The 25,128-nt window shown below is 29.7% G+C and overlaps 1 protein-coding gene across 2 annotated transcripts; it reads left to right on the top strand.

Annotated features, from left to right (window-relative positions):
• Positions 1-14,263: 14,263 nt before the first annotated feature.
• Positions 14,264-25,108, top strand: LOC129914134 (beta carbonic anhydrase 1). 2 transcript variants are annotated; one of them, XM_055993207.1, is made up of 4 exons: positions 14,264-14,881; positions 17,673-17,757; positions 24,389-24,576; positions 24,639-25,108. In XM_055993207.1, exons 1-4 carry the CDS (start codon positions 14,789-14,791, stop codon positions 25,038-25,040), a joined length of 768 nt encoding a protein of 255 aa, XP_055849182.1. In that variant the 5' UTR covers positions 14,264-14,788; the 3' UTR covers positions 25,041-25,108. The 2 variants fall into 2 exon arrangements, with proteins under 2 accessions (XP_055849182.1, XP_055849183.1); XM_055993208.1 differs by lacking the exon at positions 14,264-14,881 and adding an exon at positions 14,962-15,240.
• Positions 25,109-25,128: the final 20 nt, after the last annotated feature.

The following is a 25,128-nucleotide window of genomic DNA, read 5'->3' as shown; positions in this document are numbered from 1 at the left end:
GGTCAACAAGGTTTTTGCCACAACAACCAAAATATACTTTTCTAGTAGTTTTTGATGTGCTGAACTCGAATCTGAAGTCAAAAAATTGTTATTGGCCTCCGTTTTTTTAAATATTACCGTTAGAAAATGTCAAAAAACGTCATTTTGGCTGCTTTCGAGGTTATGTTTTTATGTGGGGTAATACATAATGAATAAATTTGTAACGGTTTTTATTCTTTCAAAAAATGTTTAAATCTTTCCGATATCTCTTTTACTGCCCGAGATATTTAAAATTTAAATAGCGGTCTTTGAATCAGAAACAACACTGGCCAACCAAATTAAACTTTTTTTGCCACAAGAACCAAAATATACTTTTCTGAAGGTTTTTGGGTTGCTGAGCTCGAGTCCGCAATCAGAAAAATTTTATTAGCCTTAGTTCTTGAAATATTACCGTTATAAAATGCAAAATTAAGGTTTTTTTTTAAAACGGTTATATTTCAAGAACGGAGGCTAATAGAATTTTTCTGATTGCGGATGAACAGTTACATTATTATTATTCACCAACTATTCACAGGTGTTATCAATGCAACAATTTTACTTAATTTTGTAAGTTTAAACAATGAGGATGTTGCCACTAAGGCGATTGGTATCCCAAATTAAAGTTTTAAAAGCAAACCAAATTCATCTTACATGTATTTTATGAAAGGCTGAAAGTTTTACAATTTTTGATTTCATTTTAAGAAATCAGCTGACAACAATAAGTTCACGGAAACCCTGACAGAATTTGATTTCTTTAATTTACCCAAACACCCAAATATGTCGTAGACTAGTATTTCACCTTCTATGGAGCATAAGTTTACATTTTTTCACCACATCAAGTTCATACCAAACTAGATTAATTTTCAGATAGGATATTATTGAAACCTTTGTTTCAATGAAGCATTTTATTTGTTCAGCCTTTGTTTGTGGGATCAACTTTTTACGAATGGCATATCGCCGCTGTAGATCGAATACCTCGTTTCGATTTTGAGTACTTATATTGTAGAAAAAAATCCGAATCTAATGAAAAATACCCTGTTTGCCTAAAATCGATTTTTTTAAAGCTTCGCGTAGTCTAGTGTTGACTACATTTGTATTTACCCTGATATCTTTCAAATTTAATTGTTTGCCTTTTCTGAAAAATCGACTTTTCTGGATTACACGGTATTCGATCTAAAACGACGATATATACCAAAGTTAAAACATCAACAAAAAGATTTTAACGGATTTGCTGAAGAGGTTTAGGCTGGATGAGCATACATCCATAATCCGAATTTTTTTCATTTGTCATTTGAATAAAAGCTGTTTTAGTATCTTTTTTATTGTTTAACTGTGCTGACCGTAAGTGTAAACTATTCTGAAAAAAAAAAAAAAAAAAATAGAAATTATAAAAACGGTTAAAAAAAGAAGGAAGTGTAAGCAATGACGTATCATCAATTTGTGTACTAAAGTTGTATTAAATTTGACTTTCCTCTTAGTTTAAGAAATATTAAACCAGACTTTAAGCTTGTAAGATTGTTATACAATAGATGAATACATATCTTCCAAGTTATAGTTACAATTTAAGAACCATTCACCAGAAAACATCGTTCATGAGCTTCCAAATTATTTCAGAATAGAAATCGATTTACATCTTACACACAGATATACATACCTTTAATTTAATGTTTTTTAACTAAGTTTAGATCAAACTTTCATTGAACATTGAACATTCTTTAAACACTTACAACATTAGTATAAAATGTTTGTAAGCTCAGAGACTTTTTTGACTCATATTGCAATTCATCGTCTGTGCTTGTACTTCTTCCTGCCATATTATACTGACAAGATTCTCAGATTTCATCTTCCGAATTATTTTTTTTTTTTTTTAACCAATGAAAGCCATCTAACCACTTTGATATACAAAACACAACACATACAAACCTCTTGCTGTGATTACCAGTATATAGAATCATGACCAGACTTTGAAAAGAAGAAAGGTATAAATTAAGCTTACACACAATTACATGTAAGGAATGGTAAAATGTAGAACTAAAGATGAAGCAGTAAGCACGGAAACTGTGTCAATGGCCTACTTTTATTCTTTAAAAGAAATAACAAAAAAAAAAAAACTATCCGAAGAAGAAGAAAAAGAAGGCAATGATAATTTTTCTTTACATTTCTCTGTACTTGTGCGCGTCTGATTCGGTGTCTTGGCCAACATTTCTTTAACATTGACTTCGAAATAACTCGCTGCCACTGTGCAAGTGCAAAACAGATAGAATCATAGAATATTCAGGTACACACAGAGACCTCTGTTTCTACTATCTGAGGGAATCAGACAATAAAGTAGGCAAAGATGAAATCAAGACAAAAAAGATAGATAAAGTATGTTAATGGATGTTTTGTTTCTCTTTTATTATCATTTTCTTCCTATATTGTTAGCACCTCATTTTCAGTGCAGGATTATCAATATGAGCCATACCTGACAGCGTGTTGAACCTGGACCTTTAAGGGGGCCTTTCATAATTCAATGTCTTGAAAATACCAATGCATTGTCATGTTGTATCTTTTTAAATGGGCCTTATATCTTTTCCAAATGATAGTGATATAAATAAAATTTCAATGAATCTAGTTTAAGGCATATCAACGTATTAAAAAAACACAATTCCAACAATTCAATTCAAAAATCATAAAAATAAGCTATGAAAATTTTCTACGATTAAGGTACGTTTTGCAAATTCAAGTTGCTCATCATGTACATTATATTGAATTCATTTTAAAGCTCGATTTCACCTAAGCTAATATCATTTGAGAGATTGGAAAATAAGAAATTCGCTATGAATTTCAATAGAAAAAAAATATCACTCATACACCTAAGTGACCACATTTTTAAATAATTCAAATAAATGATTTCTATCTTCATGACCTTTTTTGTTATAAATATGTGGACTTGAGGTCAGTTCTGTTACTTCTTTTAAGTTTTCCTCAAGCCCACATAGGAGTTCAATATTAATTTAATTCAAATAAAGTGAAGACAAAGGGGGTTGCATATTTTATTATGGGAGTAAGAGTTATTTTATCAGACATGAAAGCTTCTACAATATTTTGAAATTTTATAGGCCGTTTTTGGTATGAGCGCCGAGTACACGTAATTAAAAAAAAAAAAAAAACTAAACCAGGGGAACTTACTTCTACTCTGTTCAACATTTAACCAGCCAATTGGTGAAGTTGGACAAGTTTATCTTTTTCTAGTGCCTTCTTGAGGATTCAGAAAAAATAAAAAAATAAACCTTTTTAAACCTAAAATACTGAAATTAGGATTACTCTTTTGCACGTACTCGAGTTTGATTGGAAGACATACGAAAAAAAAAACAAATCTAAAAATTTTGTTTTATGTCTCTAAGAGCCGATTTTTCCATCTTCTTATAAACAGTCAGTAAACTGTCCGACGAATAAAGTTTTTAGGCTCATAAACAATCAGATAACAACATTTAATTTTTCAATCAAGAAAAACCTATATTCTACGGAATAACAAAAAAAAAATGTCAAATTCAAAAATATTCAAAATTAAACGTCATTTTTATTCATAATTGTTTTTGTTTTCTTGTGTTCCGCTGTATATTTTCTTCAAAACATAGCTTTGACAATTGACACAATATTTTTGTTGAGATTTTTCCTCAAGCCTAGAACGCTGCTGATGCGAAACGAAAAATTTTGAAGTCTCCAAAGTCAACAGCGGATATGGTAACGAAAAAATACCATCGGGTATTATAGCAAGAAAAAAATAATAAAAATACAAATAAAAAAGTTCAAGAAAAAACATCAGAAAATAAGTTTTAAAGCAAAAATAAAACAAAATTAATTTTGTTCAAGATTTCGTTAACGAAATTTTGTATGGAAAATTTCGTTTCGCTTTAAGCCTAGTACGCTGCTGATGCGAAACGATAAATTTTCAAGTCTCCAAAGTAGACAACGAAAATGCTAACGAAAAAATATCATCGAGTATTCTGTCAAAGTCAAAATACAGAAAATAATTTTTCAAGCTAGAAATAAATGAATTAAAAGTGAAAAAAACAGTCAACACTGCTCTTGGCGTCAAGAAAAATGCACAGGACAGTAAAAAGTAAGTGACAAATGAGTGAAAACTCTCCAATTTTTCGCTAGAGCTGCGTACTGAAAAACAAAAATCAAAACGAAAATTTTCGTTCAAGATTTCGTTAACGAAATTTTGTATGGAAAATTTCGTTTCGCATCAGCAGCGTACTAGGCTTAAAAGAAGCAGATAGTTTTATTCCTCTTTTAAGAGCGGAATTCATAGTCGTTACTCAAGTTAAGATTTTTCTCAACTTGAGCATTGACTTGAGAAAATATTTTTCTTAATCAAACTCACAAAGAAATTTGACTAATTTATGTATGTAAACTGTCATCTTAAAATGTATTTATTTTAATAATTCGGTATCGATTTGATTTTGTGTTTGACGCGATTTAACGATATTTTTAACATTAAAGGAAAAAACTGATAGCAAATAATTAAAAAAATATTTATTTTAGATGACATTTTAATCAAATCAGTCAAATTTCATTGTGAGTTGAGTTGAGAAAAATCTTATCTTGAGTAACGACTCTGAATCTCCCCCCTAAATGTTTTATTAAAGGAATAAGCTATATCCGACTGTTCAAAAATTGATTTTTTTCTCTATCTGGGAAATAAGTGCTATGTAACTGACTGTTTAACTGACTATTGAAAAGTTAACCCTAAATTATATTCTATAATACCAAGTTTCAATTTTACATACGATATATGTAGGAACTATAGCATCAGGGCAAGTTAAAAAATCGTGTGTTGTTCCAAAAAAGTTGGCACCGCAATTTTATCTATCTGATTGTTATAATCTTGAGCAGCAGCCTGAGCAGCTGCTGGAGCCCTTTTTTCAAACTTGGTAGATAACAGTTTCCCTAGAAGGTAAATTGAAATTTTTTTTGGGACCACCAGCTATCAGTCTTTGTAATTGTAACAAAAATAGAAAACTTATTTCCTTAAAAACGAATCTAACGGGACAAGAACCTATATTTTAAATTTTATTTTATTTAAATTTAAAAAAATATATATTTTTGATTTTTTTTTGATTTCAAGAAAAATTTTAATGCACAAGCGCTTGTGTAACCGTAATAATAAAATTTTAAAAGCCTCTTTTTTATAGATTGTTATTTTTGAAAGTTGTTCTAGGTTGTTCATGATTTGTTTCAAAAATGGGGTTTTAGAGCCAAGAAACCGTTTTTGACCTTATCCCCCTTTTTCCTAAAATTGAGTTTTTAAAAGTTGTTTCAGGTTTTAAAAGTTGTTTCTAACAGTGTTTCAAATTTTTGCATCTCTAATTCCAGTATTTCAAAAATTAGGGGCTCTTTTAAAATTTTGGAACATTATTTTATGTCGAATTATTTGACAAAATCAAACAGGTAGTAGGTACAATGTAGCATGCTAGAATTCATAGCATAGTTTACCACGAGATATTTCGAACCGTTTAATTTAAGTCAATCGTAACTAAACACAGAGATCCTTTCTTAAGCTGCAATCCAAATATCTTAAATGAAACTCCCTTTCTATATTTTCCTACCACTTTAAAGTTAAGATATACGAAACCAATTTATACGAAACTAATTAATATTTAATAGTTATTTACGCAGATATTAAAACAAAAAGTTTTTGTAGGTTAAGGCCTCTGAAACAATTAGTCCAACACTGATCATTTCCTTAGCTCTTAGGATTAATATTGTATATAGTAAGACGCAAAAAGTTCTACCCAAAAGGTAGATTATCTTTGTTTTCCGGTTATTATAAGTCTACAAAACCGTTTTTTTTTTTTTTGTTTTATTGATTTACCACTTGTTTTTGCTTAATTAACCCAAAGCTAAAGGCCTATCTAGGCTGTTTATGTAGATTAAAACAAAGAAACAAAATTAAATTGGCTTTGCACTTTAAAACCTCAATGGCATGGTACGTATATAAGTTCTATGCGGAGTTCTTTTTTTTTTTTTTTTTAAGTTCGTTAGTTTTATGCACTAAAAACGAATTATTTCATAAGAAACACATTCGATTTGACGGGGTCTAGTTGTTGTTTTTGTGCAGTAAGATAATTGGATAGCAATTTGATTTATCATAAAATAATGCTATAGACTCAAGTTTGTTAATCCCCGAGCAGAGGGTGAATGTAATTAATGTGGCTTATGCAAGTTTTCAAAATCAATTTGCTTTTTGTATTTTTTTTGTTTAGTTTTTTTTTTTTTTGGCTTTGAAATAAATGAAGTCAAGTGTTAAGTTTGGCGCAATAAATAAGTTCACTTGAGATCTGATTCAAGACCTAGGTGTCTCTTAGGATCAGCAAAGATCATACAGAGTTATTGCTTTTCTGATGGAATATATGGAATGCGGAAGAAAGAGAAGAAGAAAGAAATAAAAAGTTAACATTGTGCTCAAGACGGACGTGATGAAAAAGACAGTTCTATGAAAAGTCGGTCATGAAATCGCAAGTGGCCTACTTTCTGAGAATGATCGGTAGTCGGTAACATAGTGCGAGTGTACACAAAACACAAACACATACACACTTATTTATTGTAGTAAAGAAAAACAAAATGAGGACGGCACATAATTGGCAAAACCAACAACACGCAAACGAAACAAACGTGCCTGCACTGCGTCCGTCCTCAGCTTTGAATACATAGTACTTTAAGCTTTAGTTAGTGGAGTACAACAGTTTAATGTTTTATCTGGGTTTCTGGAATCATTGGACAGAATAAAGTTAAAACAGAAAATAAAATTAAAATTATTTCAACTTGGAATGGGTTTAATCTTGTTTTTTTTTTTACTTTTATTATTATTATTGTTTATTTTGGATTGGTACATGCTTAGAATGGAGTTACTGACGCATGTAAGCAGTTAAAGTTTGTTTACAAACCACGGCACACAGCGCCATATCAACCTGTTGCGATGATTTCTGGTGGGGATACGTCTCTCCCTTTCTGGAGTTGATTCTCATACGATTCTTACTTAGCAGAGTTTAAATTGTAAATGAAGTCTTTATTTTATTCGCGTAGATATACGAACTGTATATCCTTTTTTGAATATGAAAAAACTTTTCAGAAAAAAAGAAAGAATTCCTTTCATTTTAGCAGTAAAAGTAACACAGCAATACCTTAATAAAAAAAGATAATGTAGATGTTGTGCCAGAAATAACTATTTTAAACCAGTTTTTAAAAAAGTTTTAAAGGAATAGTTTTTCTCTGCTGAATAACCCTCTAGGAGTGAATTTGTTTGTTGGGTTCATTAATGTGTACTCATTGCGGAAACATTTCATAATTTTTCAAAATCTTGGGCAGCAAATACATACAAAATTTTCTTTTCTCCTTTTCGATTTTTGTTTTTGAAAAAAAAACACGTATACACCATGGTGTACGGATTTTTTATTTCGTTACAGTGTCACATTGAACATCTTATTCTTAATACAATTTTGATATTTTTCAGGCATCTATTTTAATAAAACAAATCAATTAGATATCTTTAGGTTGACTTACGCCATTTTTAATGGTTTTGTCAACATTTCAATGTTCATAGTTTAAAGCTAAAATCGATTTGTTTTGTTTGCTGCAATAAGCACCTAAATTCTTCAAGGTATACTTTTTAAACATGAATTGAATTGAATTGTTTTTGAGTTGTTTCACAATTTCAATAGGAACAGATTCTATAATGCAAAATTGGACAAACGACATCAATAAACACTAAGTAGGTACTCGTAAAAGTTAGAATCAAAATAAAATTCCAAAATTATAGCTTTTTTGAAAGGGCCGTTTCTAAAAAATATTAATCCGAGTCGTAAAAATTTAAATTTAATGCTCATAGATCTGCGATTTTATAACCCAACTATTCAACGTTAAGCCTTTTATAGTTATAGTAGTTTAAAATTGGTCTATAATCAAAGAAATAAAATAATATTTGATTTATTTAAGACCTAATATCTTAATGTAACAATGCATCATTTAAACTATTTCTAGACCCCTACAGTCGTTTTGAAGCGTGGTGCTGATCATTTCGGGAACGTTTTTCTAGTACTAGTTTTTGGGTTTGGCGGTAGAAGAATACACATTTTTTAGCTCTGCCCGTCTGTCTATGAACCGAAAAATTATAGCTTTACCGAACATTTGAGCATAAATTTTTTATCATTAAATGTAGGCTTTAATTTATGTAACCGAAGTGTTACTTTCGTTAAAAGTTATTTTATAACATCTTTTATTTATTTATCGTATGTATTAATGTTTTAATGTATTAATGTATCGTATGATTCAATTCAAAATATGTTTCTAATTATGTATAATACATATACATATATTCTAATTAGGCTTAATGTATTTTCCAAATATTACCTTATGCCCTTTAATGTACTTTATTCAAGTAATCGTATCATGCACATGCAACTCTAGTTAAGCTTGACAATGTAATCTTTAAGAAAAATAAAAGCTCAATTCTTGTCCATCATCTGAAGCGATAACATCGTGTTTTCTTTTTAATTATGCAATATGTTTGGCCGTCTTACATAAACAAAATTGATTTTTTAAGAATATGATCCTCGAAATTTTCCTCCTCCATGATTTTGACCCTAATAGCATGTTGTTGATAATCTTTTTCTAAAAAATTATTTTTATAAAAGGAATAAAATAATCTTGTTTTTTTTTATCATTTGAAGGACTTGTTTAATCACCGTTGTTTTTTTTTTATTTTGACTTTTTTACAATTACCAGTTCAAACCACTCAAAAGCTTTAAATACATTCATATAGATAAGAGCAATTACGTACGACAAAATCGTGCACAATACAGTACCCCCAATATGAAAAAATATTTATTTTTCATTTCTTGCAGCTTGAGGTCTCAAAAATATCAACTGAAATTTGGAACTCAATATTTCTCGATAAAAAAACGAAGTTACAACCGAGAGAGTAAACGTCTTATGATTTTTGTATTTCCAAGTTTCCAATTATTGGCTCACAACCAAAATTTCAATTCAATAATCAAATTTTTCGAAGACCAATAAACCGACTACAATGAATTTTGGTATCTTTACTTCTCTAATTCCAAATAGTTTTCCTGAAAAACTATCAAAAAAAAAACTTTTGTTTCCTTTTTTTTATTTTGTATAATCTCTTTTTAATTGCTTTAATTAAACTCTTTATTTAAAATGTATTGTTAACATCTAAACCTCGTTGTTTACTTTTATTTTTTATTATTTTTTTTATATTCCAGTGCACTACGGCATCATTTTTCATGAATAATAGAATAAATACCACAAAAACAAAAACCACTTTAAATTAAAAAAAAAATGAATTTTTTCATTTAGCTCAGACATTTTTTGGCTGAATAATTACATGAAAACCCAAAATTTTGTGATTAAGATGACCTCAATAATTCTTAACCTCATTTTAGTTCCACTAACTGAGACTACCTGCTCTGCAGCAACTTGACTTTGTCGTAAACCAGAACAGAACACGACATTCCTGATGAAACTTAACCAAGCCACCACACCATCAAGAGTGGATCATTCTTCTGATGAAAAAGAAATATATAATTCCAATCATTTACTATAACCGCCCTGAAAGTTTTACAATGGCTCGCGAAAAAAAACCGTTTACATTATTGATCAAATGACATAAACTTTTTTTACTTGTGCTTTTATCTTCTTTAAAAAACAAATGCGCACTAGTGGTTTTAAGTCTTCGCTTCGCATGGACTCTTTCCGGTTCTTATTCTGGGTTCGTTGTGTTTCACTTTCACATTATTAATGTAAGCACTGTCCTACATTTGAAGTGTGTGAACGATGCCGATGCCGACGACGACGAAGACGTTTACTTGCTTAACTAAATCATTACCATCATCATCATGTGTTTGGGCCACTGAAACCGAACTTCAGTGACATCATTCTAAAAAGTGAATTTTTGTCTTCAGTTTCGATTTATCTCTCAAATTAAATAACAACAGTTAGAGTATTTCTTTTATTTAGCACCTTTTCTGAGAAGAGTAACCTCATTGTATTTTGGTTGTTTGCGTTATGATACAATACCAATAGTATTATCATTTTTTTTATTGTTAATCCAGGTTTTATTATTAGCACAGCCCACAGAGATTTAAATAAATTTGTTTGTGCTAAATAAAATGGAAAATACCTATATTAAGAGAAGCTTAGGCATTGCAGAATCTTTAAAATAAGTAGGTACACTCGTATGTTTTGCTAAACACGGAATATACGGAACTGTTTCAATATTTTGATATTAAAATTTGCTTTTATGAAGATCAATTAGTAGTGGGTTGGCTTAATCATTTAAGCCTGGTACGCTGCTCGAGCTAAATTTTAGCCAAGATAAAATTCCCATACAAGTTATCGATAATTTGTATGGGATCCATTTTAGCTCAGCTAAAATTTTTCGATAATTTGTATGGGAGCTAAAATTTAGCGCGAGCAGCGTACCAGGCTTAAAACTGTAATGTTGAGCCTTTTACAGTTTAATATGCCAACAAAAACAATACAAAGTTTCGATTAATTCCATCGAGCCGTTGTTTTGTTTAATTCGATCGAATATTTTCAAAAAAAATTAAAGATAAAAAAATGTTTTCTAGTGAGTTTTTTATGCATTTTTAGACCAAAAAGAACCCGAACAATATCGAAAGAATTTTTTTTTTGTATTCATTACATTGAGCGGCACACTTGCTTGAAAAATTTGTTCATCGTAAGATCTAAAAATTAGAAATTTCTAGGTTAAAAATTAATTTTTTTTAAATTCCAGTGCGACCATTTTTAAGGGAAATACATCTATTAGTGGAGTAACTAAAGCTCAAAAATTGGCAATATTAGGGAACCCGGCCGAACAGCTTAGATTTTAATGATCTTTTTTTTCAAACGTCGGTAATTAAAAATACTTTTAATTGCCGTTTTGATTTTTTAAATTTAATTGAAGATTTTTGTGAACAAAAACAAATTTTTTTCAAAAATTTTTCTTAAATTTCATAAATTAATTGATGCTTAAAGATTGTCTAGGAAATTCAAGGAAAAAAAATATATGGGAGTGAGGGACAATCTTCCATAGTTCAAGCGATAGATGCAATTTTCTTATTAATTGACTTCAAACACAAAAAAAAAATATTTGAACACAACGGCAACACCTACAATATTCAAATATACATTTTTTTAAAGCTAGAAGCTTAGTCATATATTTTAAATTAAAATTAAGTTCATTGAATGAACGGCTTTTGAAAGAATGGTAATTGAACTCAGATTTTTGAAAAAAAAAATTATTGAAAAAATTTTAACATGTCGTTTTTTAAAATGTATTTATTTTCAAATTTTTTTGGCCGCATTTATTATGATTTATTAAAGATTGTCTAGGAAATTCAAGGAAAAAAAATATATGGGAGTGAGGGACAATCTTCCATAGTTCAAGCGATAGATGCAATTTTCTTATTAATTGACTTCAAACACAAAAAAAAAATATTTGAACACAACGGCAACACCTACAATATTCAAATATACATTTTTTTAAAGCTAGAAGCTTAGTCATATATTTTAAATTAAAATTAAGTTCATTGAATGAACGGCTTTTGAAAGAATGGTAATTGAACTCAGATTTTTGAAAAAAAAAATTATTGAAAAAATTTAAACATGTCGTTTTTTAAAATGTATTTATTTTCAAATTTTTTTGGCCGCATTTATTATGATTTCAAATTATAAAAGGAAATGTCAATATGTATTACGGTTTATGAAAAAAATCAAAAAGTATTTCATTTTCGAAGAACTTTTTTTAATAAAAGTTTTGAAAAAATGTAACTTATTTTTTTTTTTTAAGTTCAACATCTAAACATAAAATATTTTTATTTTTTTCATTTAATAACCCTTACTGTTGTAAGTTAAATAGCAAAAATTTAAAGTTCCTATTTACCACAGTCTTTGAGAAAATTAATTATTTCAATGCAAAAATTCAGTTTTAATAAAAAAAAACCATTGAAATTGAAGGAATTTTTCATTTTTTTTTTTTTCAAAAGTGTGATATATTTTACCTTTTTTACTTCAAAATTCAACTGATAATATTTAAGGCCAAACATTTTTTTTAAATAAATTCATATTTTATTAGAAAAAGTTTGGAAAAAAGTCATTTTAAATTTTTCTAATAACATTTTTTTTTTAATTCTGAGTTTGGGGACCATTTTTTCAAAAAGTCTTGATTAAATTTAGTGGATTTAAATTTAAGAGATAAGAATGAGCTTCTGGCTTTTTAAAAATGTATTTTAAAATATTGTAGGTGTTGCGGTTGTTTTCAAAATATTTTTTTTGTGTTTGAGGTCAGAATGTTAGAAAATTGCATTTATCGCTTAAACGATGGAAGATTGTCCCTTACTGCCTTTTATATATTTTCCTTAAATTACCTAGAGAATCTTTTGCTATAATTTGTTTTATGAAATTTAATTTTTTTTTTTAATTTTAAAAAACAATACGGCAAAACCGGCAATTTTTATAGACTTTAAAGTATTTTTAATTACCTACGTTTGAAAAAAAAAATCGTCAAAATCAGAGCAGTTCGGCCGGGTTCCCTAATAATTTGCTTTAGTTACTCTACTATATCTATATCTCTTAAGTTACACATTATCTTGTAATAACTTTTTTAAAACAAACAAACAAAAAAACAAAAAAAGTTATTTTTAAACCCACAAAAGGGAACGTTAGAAAATAATTCTAGGAAAATTGGTTTTGGATTAAATATGTGTGTATCTTCAGAGTGGGCAACAATTTTGACTTCTGATACATTTATTTTTCATACAATAACCTAATTATATGGTGAGACCTTTAAGAAAACCCTATTGACATTATTTCTTGCACACATAATAACTGCAAGAAAATATCAAAAATCCATATTCTTCTTCTTCCTTTAATTCGGCGCTGTTATGACCTCGATGTCAAGTGATCATAATTTCCCCACCTATCTGCTTCACACTAGTGATCCGCCTATGATGTGCGTCGGGTTGACCTCAGAAATCAGCGGCAAGTCTCCCGGTGTTGTGTTGTTCCATTTCTGAGGCCAACTGAATACTGCTGTTTTTACATTTTCTTGTACAAGACCTACCTCTCTTCTTGCAGAAAGAAAAATGGATTTCTTTTCAAATATCGTGGAAACATAATGATATCGATTCAGTTCTAATTTTGTTCTCCACATAATTTTGTTATCAGACCTGTTTTCATCTGGTCACTGTGGTGTATGCGTAACATTTTTTGTTTCAGTTGAAAAACTGGTGGTAATAACACCGAAACGAAACAAAATTATACTCAAGAAATTATCCTCATTGATTTGTATTATAATTTATAAGATATCACACAAAGCAAAAAACAAAATTTTCGGACCCAAACTTTTTGCATTTTTTAACCAAATTAAAGGCTGCAGTCCTGCATTTATGAACGACTAGCCTATACTGATTTTTTTCATTAAATTGACATTTCAAAGTTAAAAAAAAAATGTAACAAATTATATAGTATATTACGGATTTTTAAAATGCCAATCAAAATTTTGCTCTTTATGATTCTTACTGGGATGTAAAAAATAAATTTCGCATTTGCAATACTAACTCTTGGACTATGTGTCATTATCTTATCATAATTTTTAAAATTTAGTGAAAATGCATTGAATAGCTAGTAAGCTTTGTAAGCTTTGTCTTATGACAAAAAAAAACACACTCTGGCTCTAATGCAATTGTTTAGAATAGATTACAAAAACTAATTTTCAAAAATCACTCTAAATGTTTGGTTTTCTAAATCAATAAAAAAAAACTACATACTTTACTTGTTTATTCAAATTTTTTTTGAGACTAATAATTTTAATATAAGATACGCTTGAGTAAAAAAAAGTATAGGTAATTGAAGAAAAAAAAAAAGTCCCTATAAAATTAAAACGGAGTGTTGCTGGTGTTTGTTTTTATTTAGCCACCTGTTTGAATTTGTCAGGTTAATAATAAACTGGCATTTGCTTATAAACAAACACTTTCAATGGCTGTCACTTCCAGATTCCCATTAACAATTGCAAACTATTGCAGAAAAATAATTTATTTTTCCATTAAATACTTAGTTTAATCAACTTTTTGTCAAAACTAAAAACAATAAATTTAACCACATGGCATAAATGATTACATTTTTGTTTATTGACGCGATGAGATTAAAGCACTAAAAAGCACACATTTTTATTTGAAGCACTCTCATTTGGAGAATTTAGCTAAAAGCTTTCCTCATCCCATCCAGTAAGTAGCTAGGTATAATTCCGTCATCGTTCCAAAGTATGAGTTCATTTTGATATCGATGATGCCGTCTATTAAAGCCTAAAGTTGTTTAGATTTTTTCTTTCGACAGTTCGCTTTTCACACTTGTACCTATATCAGCGGAACTCGCGTTTATTAAGTATCAATATAATTTCGAAAAACTGGGCCAAAACGTGTGTTTGGTAGCACAGTCTTTAGTCTTTAACAAACGACCAACCTGTTTTTTTAATTTTCTAAGTTCTGTGCATTCAAAAACAAAATGTATTAAACAAAAGAAAGAAGCTTTTTGAATTTACAATATTTATAAGTTGCATTTGATTTGGAAGAAAGTAACATACACAACGAATTAATTAGCATATTTAGTTGAACCATAAAAACCAAAAAAAAACACGGCCTTTGATTTGAAAAAAAAAAAAATAAATAAATTAATAAACAACAAAAACAACCTAAAAAGAATGAACAGAATATTGCGAGGTATTCTACTCTATCGGAATACAGACCGACTGCAGATGGTTAAGGAATTTGAACAAGTTCGCGACCACCCTGAGGTGAGTGAGTGCATGCAACAACGACTACATACGACCACACATTACTATTTCCATTGAGTGACTTCGACTAGTTGACACTGAGTTTGAAAGTCACTCTCTCCATGACATTGAGCGAGCTATTAAATCTTGATAGTGAGACCTGAGACAGTCTAACTTTAAATCTATTGACTAGTATTGGTGTTGAGATTAAATAAAATATTGACCTTTGGACTGTTTACATCGTGCGATTATGAGCAAGTACAAATAAGCTCTATCAATAACAGCTAACATGATTTATTGTGATTGTGAGTTGTGGTTGTGATAGTCGTGAATTTAAAAGATGTTTTCATTTGGATTTATAATGATGTCAATATTGGCGGGTAAAAATGAGTGAGCTTATACGAGTCAGCTGAGATGAACTTAGCTAGTAAAACAAAATAACAAAAACAGCATAATTTATTTATAGCAATCATTTTTTTTTTAATAATTAATGAATAAGTACTTTTTTTTGCATAGCAAATGTACCCCAATTAATATAAATTCTGGCTAGTGGCCAGAAACATGTCATAAAGCATAAAATTTTTCTTGTTCTTAAGGGCGAGTATATTGATGGAAACAACGCAACGCAAAATGTGCTGTGGTCATATTTGAAAAGAAACTATTTGATAAAATGCACTTTTGTGAGCTTTTGATGTCGAAAAATTCCGACTTTCATTTAGAGTCAATATTTAAACAAAATGTAAAAAATTTGGCACGGCCATTTCGGTCGTGCCCTCTTGCCCCTCTTGAGGGGCAATATTCACCACTGACTGAATAACTTCTATACTAAAAACTGTATTGATAAATCAACTTTGAAAAACAATACGTTAGAAACCATTGATCTCCAAATACTGGAAAAATAAGTTTTTAAGAGCTCAAATCAGTAATGACTGAAAAATGTTGGTATTTTGTGACATTTTTTATATTTTTGATCGTGTTTTCGTGTTCGAAAACTTTGGACTCCATTTCGCCATCATTCGCAGATTATTTATCGCCAAAACCGGCTCCTTGAAAGTTTCACACGATTTATCAAAACTTGGCTCTTTAAATATGGAACTTGGCGATTTAACCCCTTTTAACCTAAGATCGTAAATTTTTAAATTAATAATGTCAATTGACTTCCTTTTAAATATAATAATACACTTTTTTTTAATTTAATATCTTCATTATTTTCTTAATTATTTCGATATTTACGGAGTAAAAAAACTAGTTTAAATAATTTATTTTTGTATATATGTATGTATGTACTATATGCAAAAATTCAAACAAAAAACTATCGAATATTAATTTTTAGGCACTTTCCTAAAATCCAAAAATAAAACCCTGTTAGTTTATGCAGGAAAACTATTTTTTCTGAATTGCGTAGTTTTTACACTAATTAGCTTATTTTCAAAAAAAGCCTAACTTTCAACATTAACATATTTATTAGAAATATGGTGTACTACGAGGGTGGTTTGAAAAGTTCTCGACCTAACATAGATGGCGTTGGTTAAACAAACTAATTTTAATTTCCCAAATAGCCGAATATATATTATGATTGTATGTTAAGTTTCATTAAAATTTGTCACGAATTTTTATCAGTGCAATTTTTTGTTTGAACTTATCTTTTGCTAATAACGAAAATTGAAAAAAAAAATTAAATCAAAGCTGTTATTAAAATTTAGCCAAAAACAATATGACGCCAAATCAAATTACAGAAGACTTCTATTAGACATTGGGGGAATCTGCACCTTCATATTCCACGGTCAAAAAGTTGGCAGCCTTATTTAAACATGGCAGACAGAGCGTCGAAGATGATCCCAGAAGCGGAAGCCAAAAACATCCACCTCTTCAGAAAACGTCGATAAAGTCCATAAAATGGTTTTAGACGACCGAAGGTTAAAATTGCGAAAAACAAGCAAGACCATGGGGATCTCTTCTGAGCGGGTTTACCACATTTTGACCGAAGAATTGGGGTCGAAAAAACGTTTCGCAAGGTGGCTGCCGCGTTTGCTTAAAAAAGAACAAATATTCAATAGAGTTGAAATCTCTAGAGAGAATCTAAACACCATGAACTTTGATTTGGAGTACTGAACGGTCAGGCCGAGAACTTTTCAAACCGCCCTCGTATTTCGATAAAGCAAATATTTCAAAATAATGTTTGTATAGCTTTTGTGGGATCTTTGTTGGTTTGTAACAGATATGACACATGGGGCTGCAAGGGGTTAAGGCTCCTTTAAAATTTAAGCTTACATCAAAAATCCACATTTTTTATTTTTATGTATTACAAACTAAATTTTACGCCCTTTAATGAGCATGAAAACGAAAATGTATCAACAAAATGAAAAACAAATAATTATACCTACTTGAAGTCTTATAAGCAAAAGTTATCTAAAGATTAATAAAAAAAAAAATGTATGCGTTTTCTTGGACCATTTTTGAAAACGGCTATTTTTGGCTCTAGGATTTTAAAAATTCTGCTCCTTGACTCCAAAATATTCTGCCAACATTCGTGGCCCTTTTTATAAACAATTGTATCAAAAATCAGAACAACCGGATTTGACGCACGATCTTCCTCTGCAGAATCGCAAAGGTTAACTGGACTATAATGATAGTTTGATAAACACAATATGCAAATTTTAATTTTTCATAAGGCTTATCTATTTTATAATGGTCTGCATTAAAAAATTTAATTTGGCAAAAAGAAATACCTATATTTAATATGTATAAATAACATAACTTCAACATAACCTTATAATAGTATTTTATTTTTTGTTTTATTATTTCTCATTAGCCAAAAGCTGTGTTCTTCACATGTATGGACAGTCGAATGATTCCTACAAGGTTTACCGAGACTCACGTTGGGGACATGTTTGTTGGTAAGATTACTTATAAACAAAAAATGATTATTATCATTTTGTCTAATTAGATAGAGGAATTTAGAAGTGCATTAGATTTTCCTTTCTTGATAACATTTATTTATAATTTGTCGACCTGTGGCTTATCTACATAGAAAGACAAAACTAATTAACTCAAGTTAGTTCAGTTCACGTAGAAAAGAAATAGTTCAAATTAGAAGGGCTCTCGATTTGATAAGTGTTATTTTTTAATTAACAAGTTTTACAATGACTAATCAAGTGCAATCTAGGTATATAATGTTTATTAATAAGCCCCACTGTCTAGGAAGGAAACTAACATAAAGAAATTATGAAACCTAGCTTGTGATGGTTGAATTGAAAAAAAAAAAAATTATAGGTTATCTTGCTTTTTGTTATCAAAAAGTTAATAAAAAATATTTCTGCCTGACGCACTTTACATAATACATAATTTCTATCTGAAGGACTTCATTGAATAATCAAATCATCGTTTGATGAATAGAAGGTACCTATTATGCACAATTGTACGTACTTTAACCATTTAATTTTGTTCGTTATCACTATCACGGTTTCAAGGGTTTGGCTTTACTGAATTTTATTAAATTTATGATCTATAATAAAAAAAAAATAAAGTACATTACTCCTAATTTCGTTAAAATAATAAATCCGAAAACCATTAAAGTAATTTTAAAACTAACCGCAACAAAATATTTTCTGTGCATTTTGAGAGTAAATATTATACCATTTCCAAAAATTCTATTGTAATCATTTTTATACATTTATACAAAACCGCTTTATCACTCACCCATGTACACTGAAGGGAACATTAATTGAAGAAAATTTCTCTCAAAGCAACCGAAAATATTTTCATCCACTCTCGTCAATGTCTTCGGTTCCACCTTATTCAGAAGATTTTGATGGCATAGATCTTAGAGCTTCCTTGGTTTTTCGAAAAAGCTTCACTTCTCAAACCTAATACACACCTGTAAGGCAAGTCCCGAATTCAAACAAATTTGGAACGTTCACGAGTGAAAAAAAATTTTCACTCGTGAACGTTCCTGTGAACCTTCGTGAAGAAAAAGGAGAGTTTTGCTTCACGAACAGGTTTTAAAAACAAAACCTTAACGTGAGCGCCTGAAAATTTATGCTTATCTCACGATGGGCTTACCCCCCATGTAGGGTCAATTAAGGCCTTGATCACAGCCCTGGCTCCAATTGCTTTTCTCACTTTATTCCCCCTGCCAATCGAAACTCTTAAGCCAATCCCGTCGTTACCGCCTCCCCTCCAGCAAACGCACCATTTATAGCTCGCTTCGATATTCTGAAAGTTTCTATATGATAAGGACAAGCAGAAGCTGAACGGGCCTTTGAAGAATTGTATAACTGGTGTGTCTTTATCAATTTCGCACAATTGAGTCAAGTAAGATGAGTAGCTCTAACGATTTCGTATAAAAAATTCAAATGTTAGTTTTATGTTAAGGTCTATCTTTCGATGAAAAAAGTTTTTTTTGAAAATCATTATTAACGGTACCTGCCATAGAACCGTTTTTTTTCAAATCTTATTACAGTAGTCCCTCGATAATGTGAATTACCGATAATGCGAATTTCTCTAAAATGTGAATCGCCAAAAATTTTCATTGTCATCTCTGTAATGTTAATTTCGAAAATTTTTAGACTCTATAATGTGAATTTCCTTTGCAAAAGCTTGCATGTTTTTCTCGTTCGTGCACGCAATCTTTGTATAGGTCTGAAAAGTGGATAACTGTTATTTGTCTTGACATTTCTTAATATTGAAAGCAGCTGCAGGCTGGAGATTTGTGTGCTAACATTTTACATCTTTTTATACGAAGTTTTTTAACGTTTTTTTTACTTGTATTTTGTTGATTTTTTTCTTTATTCAGTACTGGCTTAAACTGAGCTAAAAATAAATGTAATATTCATTGGTTTTAAGAATGTTTTAATCAGTTAAATGGCAATTGGAAAAAGTTCCAGTAATGTGAATCCCTCTAAAATCCGAAAACGCCTTGTTTTAATTAGTTCACATTATCGAGGGACTACTGTATCTCCTAAACTGCTTATTCGATTTCAACGAAACTTTTTGTGAAGAAGCATTTATATAATTTGAATATAAGCCAACAATAAAATTTTGAAAAAAAAAAAATTTGAAAATTTTTTTTTGAAAAATCAAATTTTCGAAAACGGGATATTGAATTTTTTTGAAATTTTGTTTTTAGATGTTGATTATAGTAGGAGATCCCGCCATAGGACGACCTACCCTCATCGTTATACCAGTTGAGAGTTATATTTTCTGAAAGCTAGTGTCTAAGGAAATAAATTGCACATGGGTTGCCAAGCGATATCCTGTCAAGGCATAGGGTTGCCAGGCCTTAAAGTTCATTTTTGCAAATTTTTGAAAATGCGACCCTGCTTATATGGCAAGCCTAAGAGTTAAAGAAAAAATATAATGTCATAGGAAATTTAATTTAAAAATTTTAATTTTCAGGATTTTTTAAAATTTGAAGTTTGAGTAGGGTAAACAAAGGCGAATTTAGAAAAAGGGGAAAAATCTATTATCTAAACAAAACGTGATAGAAATAAAATTGAAATTGGAATCGATAGATATTATAAATATATGAAAGCCACACATACAAATAAAAAATGTAAAAAATCTACAACGCGAGATATAGTCTTTTTAAAGTCATGATACTCCAATTCGAAATTTGAGAAATAATTCACCAAAAATCAGAATGAAAGATTTTTTAAATAATTTTTATGTGATAAGTTAGGAAAAATAAAATAACTTGACACGTGTCTGTCAAATTTTTAATTTAACTTACCGTTTTTGTGAGGGGATTTTTTGAAAAGGTGCTTATTTTCGTATTTCAACATATTAAAGGAAAAAATCCCGTCATGGGACGACCTATCCATCTCATTATACCAGTTGAAAGCTATATTTTCCTAAGGGTAGTGTCTAAAGAAACAGTTTGCACATGGGTTGCCTAGCGATATCCTGTCAAGGCATAGGGTTGCCAGGCCTTAAAGTTTATTTTTCATTATTTTTGAATACGCCACCCTGCTTATACCCAAAGCCAAAGAGTTGTAAAAAAAATATAATGTCACAGGAAATTTAATTTGAAAATTTTGATTTTCAGGATTTTTTAAAATTTGAAGTTTGAGTAGGGTAAACAAAGGCGAATTTAGAAAAAGGGCAAAAATCTATTTTCTAAACAAAACGTGATAGAAATAAAATTGAAATTGGATTCGATAGATATTATAAAAATATAAAAGCCACACATAGAACAAAAAAATGTAAAAAATCTACAACTCGAGATATAGTCTTTTTAAAGTCATGATACTCCAATTCGATATTTGAGAAATAATTCACCAAAAATCAGAATGAAAGATTTTTTAAATAATTTTTATGTGATAAGTTAGGAAAAATAAAATAACTTGACACGTGTCTGTCAAATTTTTAATGTAACTTACCGTTTTTGCGAGGGGATTTTTTGAAAAGGTGCTTATTTTCATATTTCAACATATTAAAGGGAGAAATCCCGTCATGGGACGACCTATCCACCTCATTATACCAGTTGAAAGCTATATTTTTCGAAGGGTAGTGTCTAAAGAAACAGTTTGCTCATGGGTTGCCTAGCGATATCCTGTCAAGGCATAGGGTTGCCAGGCCTTAAAGTTTATTTTTGCAAATTTTTCAAAATGCGACCCTGCTTATATGGCAAGCCTAAGAGTTATAAAAAAAATATAATGTCATAGGAAATTTAATTTAAAAATTTTAATTTAATCTGCCAAATTTTTGTTTTGACTTAGTTTTTGGTTCCTGTGTATTTTTGAAGAATAACACCGAAACAGTGAATTGAATTGTAAAAATCTGTAATTCTTCAAAAATCCACAGGAACCAAAAACTAAGTCAAATCAAAAATTTGGCAGATACGTGTCAAGTTGTTTTATTTATGCTCTCTAATAACATAAATATTATTTCAAATACCTTTCGTGCTGATTTTTGGTGAATTATTTCTCAAACATCGAATTTCACGGTTTTGACTTTTAAACGTCCATATCTCGAGTAGCAGATTTTTTACATTTTTGGTTTGTATGTGTGACTTATATAATTTAACAATATCTATCGATTCCAGTATCAATCTTTTTTCTACCACTCTTTGTTAAGGATATAGCTTTTTGACCTTTTTTTAAATTTACCTCAGTTTCCCCTTCTAAAATGTCAAATTTCTAAAAATCCTGAAAATTAAAATTTTTAAATTATATTTCCTATGACATTATTCTTTTTTTTATAACTCTTAGGCTTGCCATATAAGCAGGGTCGCATTTTGAAAAATTTGCAAAAATAAACTTTAAGGCCTGGCAACCCTATGCCTTGACAGGATATCGCTTGGCAACCCATGTGCAATTTATTTCCTAAGACACTAGCTTTCAGAAAATATAACTCTCAACTGGTATAACGATGAGGGTAGGTCGTCCTATGGCCGGATCTTAGACTATTAGTGATTTCTACAAAATGGCATTCCAATGTTATTTTAAAACTTTTTTTCCAAAAAATTATTTATAAAAAATTAGTTTTTTAAAAAACGGCTCTAACGATTTTGAAATTTTTTTGGGAACGGGTCGTTATTCTGTATTCCAAAATTCTGTATGACCAAAATTCTGTATCTGAAGAAAAAATTCTGTATGAACATAATTCTGTATTCCATTATTCTGCTTTTCTATTATTCTGTATTTCAAAATTCTGTAAATCCAAAATTCTGTTTTTCAAAATTCTGCAAATCCATTATTCTGCTTTTAAAAATTCTGTAATTCTAAATCTCTACATTAAAACATGTCCCTCAAGTAAGCAGAGCAAGTACCCCAATATTATATCAAGTGCTCCCCTACTTTTGGAAAAACTTAATGTTCTGCTAACTCGATTAAAGTTAGCAGAGCAATTACCAGAAAATGCCTTAAACTGTTAGTAAAAAATTCGGGTTTGGATTAATATTTAGGTACCAAACAAAAATTCCAAAAAAAAAATTTGTTTACAAAAATAATTTTTTTTCTGGTGATCTTCTAAAAAAAAAATTTTTTTTTTAATTATCTTGAATAATTAAGTGCTTTGAGTTTAATACTTAATTTTCGAAAAAAATTTCCGAGATTTTCCATTAAAAAAAAAAATATTTTCATTTTCCATACAAATTCATGTTCTACTAACTTGAATTTGTTTTTTTTTTTTTCAAAAAATTCCACTTTTTTGAAAAAATTGGACATAAATAATTGAATGTTCGAATAATTTGAATTAAGCGCTCCATTTTCCGATAAGTTTTCCGAGATTTTCATGTTCTGCTGGCTTGAATTTCATTTTTCTCAAAAAATTCAATTTTTTTTCGACAAAATTCGAATGGAGTTATTAAGTACATGACTAATTTGAGTTAAGTACCCTATTTTCCGAAAAATTTTCCGAGATTTTTCATTAAACAAATATTTCATTTTCCATGTTTTTTTTTTGTAAGTTGTTCTTTCTTCGTTATTAAACATAAAACCATCGACACACAATTTATCCTTTCCTTTATTAGGTTTTAATAATTTAATATTTTCCATTTTTCTGATTTCATTTTATATCACGATTAACTCATAACACTTAACTTTAACTGTCGAACGCATACTGCTTCAAGGTTCTGCATAGAAAATATCAAAAATCTGTACTCCAAATTTTGTAAATGATAAAAGAAAAATTGTTTTGATAATGAAAAAAGTGCGCACTTTTTTCATTATCAAAACAATTTTTCTTTTATCATTTACAGAATTTTGGAGTACAGAATTTTGGAATACAGAATTTTGAAATCCAGAATTTTGTGTTTACAGAATTTTAGAATACAGAATTTTGAATTTACAGAATTTTAAAATACAGAATTTTGAATTTACAGAATTTTAAAATACAGAATTTTGGAATACAGAATTTTGGAATCCGAATTTTGGCCCATACAGAATTTCGACCCCAACCCAATTTTTTTTTCTAAAAATGCATGTTAATATATCAATCAAAACTGCATACTTGTTTTGGAGGGCAATTTAAATTCAGATTTTAATATAATTTTTTTAAAAAACGAATTTTTTAATTTTTTCCAAATTTCTATATAAAAAGTCTTAAAAATTTAAGCAACTTGAACTCAAAGATCAAGTTCGTGCGACCCAGTCGTGCATTTTATTTTCTGAACAAATCGTGCAAAATGAGTGTTTCTTTTTGTCAAAATCATCTCCAGATGCTTTTAACAGTATGGCCAGTAAGTTACTACATTATCAAAAAAGTAGATCCATTTAAATGACTTTGGAGCTGGCATTTCAATAGACTTTCTATCCCTGATAACAAAAGATTTGATTTAACTTTACTGCCTTCTACGGAAAAAATGCAATCAAAAAGCCAATTGAGTGCATATTGCGATCAGATTCAAACATTCAGAGATGGAAGATGTATAGATATATTGTAATGCCATTTATCAAAGTTGACTATTTATTTTCTTGCATTCCTCAACTACATTTTTTCTTTTTGATTTTTTTTCTGTATTAAAAAATGTATGTTTTTTTTAATTTCTTTTAAAAATATAAAATAATTCAGCTTGATATTTTACAGTGCGAAATCCAGGCAATGTCATTCCTCATGCACATCACTTTGAAGATGAGTACTTTAGCTGTGAACCCGCTGCTCTGGAACTCGGCTGTGTGATAAACAGTGTGCGACACATTATCGTGTGCGGCCATAGCGATTGCAAAGCAATGAATCTCCTTTATCAATTAAAAGATCCTGATTTTAGTTCACAAGTAAGAATAACTTTGCAAGTCCGAAAAAAAACTTGTTAATTTTTGTTGTTTTTTTTTTTAAGAAAAACCGACGTCTATCTCCTCTTCGATCGTGGATGTGCACTCACGCTGGATCTAGTTTAACCAAATTTACCGAATGGAAAAACAACGGAATGAAAGATCCTCTTATATTTTCCTCAGAAACGCCAACAAGAAAATTTGTAGCATACATTGATCCTGAAGACAAGTTTGCACTCGAAGATAAACTCTCACAAATAAATACCCTACATCAAGTTTCTAATGTTGCATCCTATGGATTTCTCAAGGATAGATTAAAAACACACGACTTGCATATTCACGCACTTTGGTTTGATATCTATACAGGAGATGTCTATTTCTTTAGCCGAGGAGCTAAGAGATTTGTTCCAGTCGATGAAGATAATTTCCATAAACTCTCCGAAGAAGTCCGAAAATATTATTCATAGAAAAAAGAAAATGTAACAGCCATGTTGATTGATTGGTTTAAAAAGACATCGTGATATTTTTGTGTAAATAGTTTAGTCATTGGTTTTT

This window comes from Episyrphus balteatus, chromosome 3, assembly GCF_945859705.1.
Source record: "Episyrphus balteatus chromosome 3, idEpiBalt1.1, whole genome shotgun sequence".
NCBI classification, from domain to species: Eukaryota; Metazoa; Arthropoda; class Insecta; order Diptera; family Syrphidae; genus Episyrphus; species Episyrphus balteatus.
Note: the sequence above shows the minus strand (reverse complement) of the source record. Positions and strands in the feature narration are given on the sequence as shown.